General features: G+C 38.5%; 1 protein-coding gene across 1 annotated transcript; it reads left to right on the top strand.

The window, feature by feature from the left end:
* The first annotated feature begins 214 nt into the window (after positions 1–214).
* Positions 215–6,991, top strand: LOC143030657 (uncharacterized). Its single transcript, XM_076193833.1, has 2 exons — positions 215–517; positions 5,566–6,991. Exon 2 carries the CDS (start codon positions 5,769–5,771, stop codon positions 6,978–6,980), a length of 1,212 nt encoding a protein of 403 aa, XP_076049948.1. The 5' UTR covers positions 215–517; positions 5,566–5,768; the 3' UTR covers positions 6,981–6,991.
* Positions 6,992–11,308: the final 4,317 nt, after the last annotated feature.

The following is an 11,308-nucleotide window of genomic DNA, read 5'->3' as shown; positions in this document are numbered from 1 at the left end:
GCATTTCCTGTGTTTTTGTCCGCTTTGCTTATTATGGAAGTTTTGGGCTGGGTTTTTGTCTAATGGGGTTTTGTCCGTTGGGGTTTTGTCCGTACCCCTTTTTTGTGGTTCCTGGGATAACCAATGATCAAGCGTATACCCTACATGCATTCACTGTTTGGCAGGTATTTTTCTGTTCTTTCCCAACAACAAGAGATTTTTTTTGTGTGTGTGTTTTAAGCACTTGATTTTCCTATCTAATTCCATGTCAATGAAATATCGCCGTAGATAAATGATAATGACAAACTTTAGTTTACAAAATAATATACGACACTCGTTTTCTTTGTGTCTCCGCCATCTTTGTTAACATTCTCCATTAATGACCCTGAGAGGAGCGGCTGTTTTCACCTCGTTCAAAGTTATTCCGTCCATTATTGTTGCAGGTCAGATGGATCTCTGCTGAGGCCTCTTTAGGGACGATACAGCTCCTGTACCTTACCACGGTGGCTTAATCCTGCTTCGTAAGGTTGTATGTATGGTGAGAAATGCATTTTTCCTGTGTTAGAATGGCTGTAGTTGTGAATTAACCTAAGTCTGCAATTAATGTAATGAGCTCGGTCAGGTTTACCATATACTGAAGAATTGGAATCCGAAGTATGCGCCAGTATATGTGAGGGATATAGGATAATGGCAACAGAGAAGACAAAGACTGAACGAGCATGATCCTTGCGACAGGAGAATGAATACAGTCTTTGTCACGAGAGCAAGGAATAATATACGATTTGTACTTGGTATAAATCGATACAGAGATGTACTGATGGCGAAAAACAATTTGTTTGTTGTCTAGCATTATGTAATCAGAGGAACTCAAAAATTGTTTTCATTCGTATTTTGATTGTATCATAGAAAACTAATTCTTATACTTTTATTATTCTGGAATAATGGTAGAATCCACAGAAGTCAGAACCCTTGTGGACAACAATTTTAATTACCATAGTCTAAAATAGGAAAATAGATGAAATATGTATTTTCATGTGATGAAATATGTTATTAGAGTGCATAAGATAATGGTGATAACATTAATAAATATGAGGTGCTTCATGAAATATGGTGATAACTTCAATACACTGAACCCATTTGGAAATAACCAGCATGTGAGGACAGGGCATTTACTAGTACAATAAAGGCACTGTCCTCACATAATGTTTATTTAGAAAGACTCATCAGCAACTGCCACTTTCATATAAACCAAATTAATCCATCAAGTAGGTTGACCCATTACATACATCCTTTTATATGACTATTGGGATTATGTCAAGATTAACAAACCCAACATTTTTTAAATGTCATTCTAAATTTTACCCTTTAACTAAATTAGGTAAGGTTATGTTAGGTAATTTAGCTTTATTTGCAGAAGGTTATGAAAGATTTGATATAAGGATAATATTTAGAATAATATTTCAAAAAAATTTGGTTTGCTAATCTTAACATGATCAAATTATTGTACACCATCTGTACTCTGCAAAGGGCAAATGTACCACTTGGGGTACATGTACCCTCAGTGCTACATTTTCAATTTTATCACAAATTGTGTAGAAATATAATTTTGGCTTATATGTGACATTATTTTGCTTTATTTTTTGTTAATAGATATTATATATTTGTATTTTTTTATTTTATAGCAAATCTTAAATTATATTAAATCTAGTTTCTATATTTTGTTATGAAGTATCTCTGTATAAATTAAACTAAGGAGGTAATCAGATTAAAATAGATATTTGGGATGATGACTTACGGGTCTACCAACATTTCTTGGCACATTTTCCTCATTTTATTTATTTATTTATTTATTTATTTATTTTTTAATTTTCTGCTCTAGTTTCAAGGTATCAAGTACCTTTATATCTGACCTGCTACTCCGATCTTCATGACAGTTAATGTAATGGAAACAAAATCATATTTTACAGGAAGTTTTAACAGCACAGAGTGATTTAGTGAACATATTGGACACTAGAAAGTGTGAAATATTATACTAAATCTTAATGCATCATATGACCCTAGTTTAGATTACTTCTTACCAGACAATCTAAAATCTACAGATATTTGAGACATTATGTTCAAATGGCTGAAAAATGATTCACGATCAGAATAGTGGACATAAAATGCCAACAGAAAGTCACAAACCAGAAAACTTAATGAAAGAGAAGTATACAAAGTATGCTAGGTTCAACGTAATTCAACATGATAGACTTGTCTCAAATAGAATATAAGCATAATGTGAACTCATTCATAAGATATCAATTTTTATTTTTCAATTAAAGACACCTAGAATACAAAACAAAATGCAACAAATAATGTCTGACATGATGAACTAAATGAATAATATTTACAGACGGAAGATCGTGTGCCACTAACTTAATTTGGTTTTACTTGAGGCTAATAGAAATAATGCAAGAAAGGGATGAAAGGGCAGATTGTGCTTTCCTAGATCTACAAAAAGCATTTGATAAAGTATCACACAAAAAAACTACTAAGAAAAAATTAATCTAAAGGTAGTGTTCAAGGAAAGTTATCAAAATGGATGGAAGATTTCTTGACCGGGAAAAAAATGAGGGTGGTCACGGACAAATACTCGACCTGGGAAGTAATGATAAGTGGAGTCCCAAAAGATTGTGTATTGGCTCTGATAATGTTTGCCATATATATATAAATGACATGGATGAAGGTGTGGAATGTTATATGAACTTTGCAGATGATGCAAAACTACTAAAGAGAATAAGTACAGAGGAAGACTGTGAATCACTACAGAAAGACCTGGATAAAGTCTGTGAATGGAGTCAAAAGTGGGAAGTGATCTTCAACATAAAAAGATGTATTATAATGGAGTGGAACTATACAGGCACTCCTCCAGTCCTCTGGCACTCTACCCTCTCTCCAACAAACATTAAATAACCTCACCAGCCAGTCCATCATCACTGTACCTCCTTTTTTTTTTTAGACATTCTGCATGACATTCATCCAGACCAGGTGCCTTACCTGCTTTCATCATCTTAACAACTGTCTTCACTTCATCCTTCCTTATTTCTCCTTCATTTTCCTCACTCATCACAGTCATTTTCTTAGCACTTCTCACTGCATCTACCTTTCCCTCCCTATCCTCCTTCACATTTAGTAACTCCCTAAAATACTCTGCCCATCTTCCTCTTACTGCCTTCTCTGCCATTATCATCTCTCCATCTGCACCTTTTACCTTTTCTTCTCTACTTGATTCGTCTCCTCATCTTCTCTTAATTTCTTTCCAAAACATCTTTTTATTACTTTCAACATTTTCTGTCATAGTCTTACCTCATTTCACATCTGCTCTCCTCTTTGCCTCCTTTACCTTGTGCTTTACTTCTCTTTTCTTTTCTTTGTACCTCTGATATGACTCCCTCATCCTATTTTGTAACCAATCTGTGAAAGCTCGCTTCTTCTCTTCTACAACCTTCTTTGTTTCCTTATCCCACCACTCACTTCCCTTCCTTCTATTTCCTCCCATCCTTCTTGTTCCACACACCATCTTTGCACACATTGTGACTCCCTCCTTGAACTATCCTCATTCCTCCTCCACTCCTAGTTCTACTCTATCCTTCACTCCCTCCCACTCCTCTCTCAGCTTCTTCTTATACTCTTACTCTCCCTTCTCTTTTAAAGAGTTCACTCTAATCACCTCCCTACCTTTTGTCCTTTTCCTCTTTCTCCATCTATCCTCCACTCTCAACTTACCTTCCATCAAAAAATGATCTGATATTCCCCCACTCTCTCCCCTTAGAACATGTACATCCTTAACTCTTCCTATTATACTCCTATCTACCACTACATAGTCCATTAATGCTCTACCACTCTTCCATCCACCACCCTCTCCCATGTGTACTTATGCTTGACTTTCTTCTGAAACACTGTATTTGCTATCATCAACTCTCTAGACACATATCCAATCAACTCTCCACTACGATTCTTTCCTGGAACTCCACATTTCCCAACCACTCTGTCTATTGGTTCATTTCCTACACTAGCATTAAGGTCTCCTAATACTACTACATTGACATTCCTTCCTAATCCCTCCATGCACTTATTTAAATCTATCCAAAAAGCCTCCCTTTCTTCTATATTCTTCTCACTGCCAGGCCCATATGCACTTACAAAAACACACATCTCCTTTCCCAGTTTCACCTTCATCCACATTAACCTTGAAGAAACCTTCCTCCACTCCACTACACGTTCATCTATCTCTTCACTTACTAGTATAGCCACCCCTTCTCTCCCTCGCCCTCTCTTCACTCCTGATAACCTTCCAATTACACTCCCAAACTCACACTCCCTTTCCTCTCAACTTAGTTTCACTGAAAGCCAACACATCCATCTTTCTCCTCACAAACGTACTACCTATCTCTTCCCTTTTACTCTCATCTGTACCACATCCACGCACATTAAAAGACCCAAACCTTGGGGTGCTGGTTAGAAAACTCCTAGACCCTCTTATGCCTTTACTCTTTTTTAGGAATGTCCCCTGTGGGGCTACAGGGAGAAGGATGCCTGTTCCCAATCCCCGTCCCGTTTTTCTCCCCTCTTATGATTCAACTGAGAATGTCCTGGCGGCATTCTTTTCCCCCACTACAGGGTAGGCGAAACAAGGCAATGAAATTTATAGAAATTGTAGAGGACAGCAACAAGGGGTTGGGGGACAGCATAACGGATGGACAGTGGTAGTATAATAAAAGTTTAATAATTTCTTTGTGAGCAGAGTCCTCCTCTATCACAGACAAAATGATGTGTGACTCTTGTCCATAGGGACGCCCCATATAGACCCTAAAGTATCAATTACATGCTACTTTGCCATAACATTGATTTGTAACACCGTTGAATGGTGTGTGTAGTGGTCCTATGCAAAAATTTGTCAAAGATTAGTTATTTCCAACTGTGCTGATGTATGCTATGATATACACCAATCTCTTTTCTTCATGTCCTCTGCAGTATTTATTCAACCTTACTTTTGCCGTATTATGTTCCGATTAATATGTAATGATTCAATCTCTGTTTCTTTTTTCTGTGAGACTCCATCATTTTTAACCCCTTCCATACGGTGCCGCACACGTAGGCGTCATGGACTTAGATCTCGGTGGCAGCAACCAATGCCAGCCGTACGACGTGTCGTAATAATACTCGCATCATAAAATATAGTCACCGCTTATATCGATCGTTCTCTCTTCACCCGTGAATTTTGATAACCATAGAAAATGCGATTACAAAAGAATTAGAAAGAATGTCATTATGGAGGGGCGACTACAATAAATATAATCAAGACGCCGATATGGCAGCCTCGCGAATACACTCGCTCCCCATGACGCCTACGTGTGCGGCACCGTATGGAAGGGGTTAATGCTTGTTCAACCTCTTCTTCCTTTAAGCTATGTAATATGAGTTGGTTGTTCCCATCCCAACTACATTTTGGTTAATGCCCCACTATATTTGTATACGCTCGTGTCGTGTTACTCTTATTACATGTTCTTAACAAGTTAAATGTCAAAGTTATATTTTTTCTTTCAGAACGAGGGTAAATACCTACATTTCCTTGAGAAAAGTATCCGAAGATCCCGTATATTCTTCATACATTAAAGAAAATCTGGTGTGACCTGTGTGACTCAGCTTTCTCAGGAAAGAGTGCTCTTAAGTATCACGTGATGACCCTCACTGGAGAATAGCGTTTCAAGTGTAACATGTGCCATGCAGCTTACTCAACAAAGTAACACATGATGGCCAACACTGGAGAGAAGCCTTTCAATTGTGACGTATGCGATGTGGCTTTCTCACAAAAGAGTATTCTCAAACAACACATGATGACCCACACTGAAGAGAAACCTTTCAAGTGTGACCTGTGTTATGCAACTTACTCATCTAAGAATAATCTCAAATATCACATGATGACCCACACTGGAGAGAAGCCCTTCAAATGTAACCTATGTAATGCAGCTTTCATAACAAAGAGTGCTCTCAAATATCACATGATGACCCACACTGGAGAGAAGCCTTTCAAATGTAACCTATGTAATGCAGCTTTCATAGTAAATGGTGATCTCAAACGACACCTGATCACCCACACTGGAGAGAAGCCTTTCAAGTGTGGCCTGTGTGATGCGGCTTTTTCACATAACAGTGCTCTCAAATGTCACGTGATGACCCACACTGGAGAGAAGCCCATCAAATGTGACCTATGCAATGCAGCTTTCATAAATAAGGGTCACCTCAAGCAACACATGATCACCCACACTGGAGAAAGAGCTTTTAATTGTGACATTTGTGATACAGCTTTTCTAGCAAAGGGTGATCTCAAGCGACACATGATGACCCACACTGGAGAAAAACCCTTCAGTTGTGACCTGTGCGATGCAGCTTTTATAGCAACGGGGGATCTGAAACGACACATGCTGACCCACACTGGAGAGAAGCCTTTCAAATGTGATCTATGCGATGCTGCTTTTTCACGAAAGAGTGTTCTCAAATATCACAGTATGACCCACACTGGAGAGAAGCCCTTTAAGTGTGACCTATGCAATAAAGCTTTCATAAATAAGGGTAATCTGAAACAACATAAGGTGATCCACACTGGAGTAAGAGAAAAGTCGTTCAATTGTGACATATGTGATAAAGCTTTTCTAAGAAAGGGCTATCTTAAGCGACACGTGATGATCCACACTGGAGAAAAGCCCTTCAATTGTGACCTATGCGATGCAGCTTTCTCACAAATAGGTGCTCTCAAACAACACGTGATGACCCACACTGGAGAGAAGCCTTTCAAGTGTGACCTGTGTGATGCGGCTTTTTCACAAAAGAGGTCTCTCAAATATCACGTGATGACCCATACTGGAGAGAAGCCCTTTCAGTGTGACCTATGCAATGCAGCTTTCAGAGTAAAGGGTGATCTCAACCGACACGTGAAGACCCATGCTGGAGAAGGAGAATAGCCTTTTATTTGAAACCTATGTGATGCATCTTTTTCAGGTTGGTGTTCCCAAATATCACATGATGACCCACACTGGAGAAAAACCCTTCAAATGTGACCTATGGGATGCAGCTTTCATAGGAAAGGGTGTTCTCGAGAGACACGTGATGACCCACACAGGAGAAAAGCCTTTGATTTGTGACCTGTGTGATTCAGCTTTCTCTGGAAATAATGCTCTTAAATATCACGTCATGACCCACACTGGAGAAAAGCCTTTCAAGTGTGACCTGTGCGATGCATCTTTCCCAGGAAAGACTTACCAAAATGTCACATGATGACCCACACTGGAGAAAAGTCTTTCGAGTGTGATATGTGCGATGCTGCTTTCTCACGAAAGATTTGTCTAAAATGACACATGACCCACACTGGAGAGAAGCCTTTCAAGTGTGGCCTGTACTATGCAGCTTTCTCGGGAAAGAGTGATCTCAGACATCATGTAGTGACCCACACCGGAGAGAAAACTTTCCAATGTGACATGTGTAATGCAGCTTTCTACCGAATCCTCTCAGATATCACATGATGACCCACACTGGAGAGAATCCTTTCAAGTATCACATATACTGTATCTCAGGAAAGAATCATCTTAAACGACACGGGGGACCTATACTAAAGAGGTTTTTTATTTTTTTACCTGTGTTATTTAACTTTTCCACGAGTCACCGAAGATGCTGTGTGATGACTCACACTGGAGAGAAATATTTCAAGCGTGACATGTGTGATACAGCTATTTTAGATAAAGAGATATTTTATTGATTTATCATTTCTCTATGATGTTACAATTAGCTATTGAGTATTGGTCCACTGTTATAGATCTGTTTGGTTGATGAGTCGTCACATTGTCAGTTGTAAATGTTAGTTGGTTTACTCTCATTTGTGCAGTTATATGAGTGACCTTTTATTAGCCTATTGTATAATTACATTTTTGCTTGTTCCTAATTAAAGATTTTTGAGTGTTCCATCAAGTGCACAAATGTTTTTGTAATTGTGTAAAACTATTGAGAATGTGAGAGACTGGCTGGTAGATATAGATATCTGCACATCATGACGTGCAAAGGTTCTGTTGACCTTAGCATCATTTAAGGTTGTTTGGAGTATATGCCATTGTTACTTGTAATTTGTGTTCCTGTAAATATATGTCTGGTAATACGTTCACAAGTGTTTATTTTGTCTTTTAAGGCACAACTCAAATATCACATAACCCACATTGGAAAGAAGCCTTTCTGGTGTCAAATGTGTGTGGTACAGCTTTCTCTGGTTATTTTTTTTTTTTTTTTTTTTTTTTTTTTTTTTGAGCTGCACTATTCCCCTTTCTCACAAAAGGGTAATCTCAGATATGCGACGACCCACACTGGAGATAAATCTTTCCAGTTTGACATGTGTGATACAGCTTTTCTCAGAAAAGAAACGTTTTGACATAACGTGGTGACCCATGCACCAAAGGAGCCTTTCAGCTTTCTCACAAAGGATTTGTCTCATCCTCACAAAAGGTGGATCTCGGGCATTGCGCGTTGTGTAACCGTATATGTTAGTTTATGCGTAATATAATAGGGCAGTTTATAATAAAGGATTTTAATAGGTTAGTCTGGTGACATTGGGTATCTATATCTTGTTTGTCTTAAAACGTGCTGCGTTAGATGTATGTTGTGGGAAATGCAAGGTAAGCAAGAAGGGGGAGTCTCGCTATGTTGCAAGCATGTGGATCACGTGCGTGGTGGGTGATGGTTACATTGGTTACAGTTGAACCTCGCCGGTTAGAGGCCATCTCCAGTGTGACCTTGGTGATTCACCTCTTCTGTATGGTGGTACTTTTAGCTATTAAGTTTTGACCTGTTATAGACCTGTTTGGTTGATGAGTCATCACACACGTATACTGTCAGTTGCAAATGCTGGTTAGCTCTCAGTTGTGCAGTTATGTGTGATCGTACATAAGAACATAGGAATGAAGGAGACTGCAAGAGACCATAAGGCCTACACTAAGCAGCTCCGTATCCATCACCTGTCATTCCCATCCATAATGTTGTCTAATAGTTTCTTAAAACAACTGATAGTTTATGCGCTTACTACATGGTTACTAAGTCTATTCCATTCGTCGACCACCCTATCAGTAAACCATTTCTTGCCTATTTTATTTTCTTAAATCTAAATTTATCCAGTTTAAATCCATTACTGCGAGTCCTGCCCTGTTTAATATGGTGACCTTGTTTGCATCACCCTTGTTAAAGCCTTTGATCCACTTGAACACCTCTATTAGATCACCCCGCACTCTGCATCTTTCCAGAGACTGTAAGTTAAGGTGCCTAAGCCTCTCTTCGTAAGGCAAATTTCTGAGTCCATTTATCATTTTGGTCATTCTTCGCTGTGCTGATTCTAGTGAATTGATGTCCATTCTGTAGGACGGAGACCAAAATTGTACCGCATAGATGGGTCTAACTATCGCTAGATAGAGTTTGATGATTACCTCTTCACTTCTATTCGTTACCGTCCTAGCAATGAAATCTAATGCTCTGTTAGCTTTATTCCTGGGTCTAATACACTGTTTCTTGGTTTTAAGGTCCGGACTCACTAGAACTCCCAAGTCTTTCTCGCACTCAGTTTGCTCTAAGCAGTATCTATTTTCGGGATTGTGTAGCCCTACGTTTAACACGCTACACTTAGAGATATTGAAGTTCATTTGCCATTTCATCGACCACGTGAACAATTTGTTAAGATCATCCTGCAGAATCTCTGCATCGTCTCCTGACCTAATTAGGCGTCCTATTTTAGTGTCGTCCGCAAACTTACTAACATCACTATTCCATTGTCTAAGTCGTTTATGTACATAATGAACAAGGTACCCAAAACTGAGCCCTGGGGGACCCCACTAGTAACATTGCCCCACCTAGGTTTTACTCCATTTATGGTGACCCTTTTTTTTTCTGTTAGTAATCCAAGCTCTAATACATTCTAACACTTTCCCTCCTATGCCATGGGCTTTGATTTTATTTAGTAGTCTCTGGTGTGGCACCTTGTCGAACGTTTTGCTAAAGTCAAGGTAAATAATATCGTAATTATCATTGTTATCTGACGCCTTATATATTTTAGTGTAAAAGGATAGAAGATTAGTCACACATGACTTACCCTTGGATAAACCATGCTGTGTATCACGAATTGAATTATGTCTTTCGATGTGTTCTCGGAGTTTACTATTACTGATTCAAGTATTTTTCCTATAACCGATGTCAAACTGATTGCCCTGTAGTTGCATATAGACGACCTATCTCCTTTCTCAAAAACAGGAACAACGTTTGCCTGCCTCCAAGCAGTAGGCACAAAACCAGTGTCTACAGATTTATTGAATATTTTAGTTAACTGGTCGCAGATTTCAAATTTACACTTCTTAAGCATTCTTAGAAGATTTTCGTTTGGACCCGGAGATTTTGTAGCTTTAAGTCTTTCAATCTACTTGATTACTTCTTTACTAATGCTGATATTAGATAGACTACTTTTTCCATCCCCACTGAAAATCGGATCGCAGTCAGGTACTTTATCTAACCTCTCATTAGTAAACACCGAGTGGAAATATTTGTTAAACTCCTCACTCATATTTCCCTCCGATTCTATCATGACATTTTCATCGTTTTTAATTGGTCCTATTCTTTCTTTATTTTTTGTTCTATAGAGGTGAAAGAAACCCTTTGGGTTGGGTCTTGCTTGACTGGCAACATTAATTTCACAATTACGTTTCGCTGTACGTGTATTCTTTTTAACCAACTTTGCCATACGTTATATCTTGATCTAAGGTGTGTTTCCCCATTTTTAATTTTTATGTAAAGTCCTCTTTTCATTCCGATCTCATGTTTCAATCTATCCGTCATCCATTTGGGAGTATTTCTATTTTTCCGTATTGACTTCAGGGGGATAAATGTATTTTGTGTATTAATAATTAAATCAGTTCGATTGCTATACATTTCATCCAAATCTCTGACCTGTCTGTTAAGCCCTCACCCCCAAATGACCTGACCCAAGGTATGTATATTACCCTCCGTGACCCGACCTCTAGTCATGACCTGACCCCCGGTCACGAACCGAGACGTCCGCATGACATTTCATATTCAATTTCCAATAGGTTTTTATATTGTCAAAGTTTGCTCTCCTGAAGTCTGGTACTTGGACGTTATTCGTACTTTTCAATTCTTCCCAAATAATATTAAATATTATTTCTTGATCTCTAGAGCCTAGACAATCTCTTACTTTTACATTAGTCATTAGGTGCTCATTATTAGTTAAAACTAAGTCCAGAGTATTTTCCCC

This window comes from Oratosquilla oratoria, chromosome 12 (assembly GCF_046742065.1).
Source record: "Oratosquilla oratoria isolate Oo_2021 chromosome 12, ASM4674206v1, whole genome shotgun sequence".
NCBI classification, from domain to species: domain Eukaryota; kingdom Metazoa; phylum Arthropoda; class Malacostraca; order Stomatopoda; family Squillidae; genus Oratosquilla; species Oratosquilla oratoria.
The sequence above is the reverse complement of the archived record's forward strand: the minus strand, read 5'-3'. Positions and strand labels throughout refer to the sequence as shown.

What these genes read in the sequence shown, in the direction of transcription:
- LOC143030657 (XM_076193833.1), top strand. Translation starts at nt 5,769, where the DNA reads ATGATGGCCAACACTGGAGAGAAGCCTTTCAATTGTGACGTATGCGAT.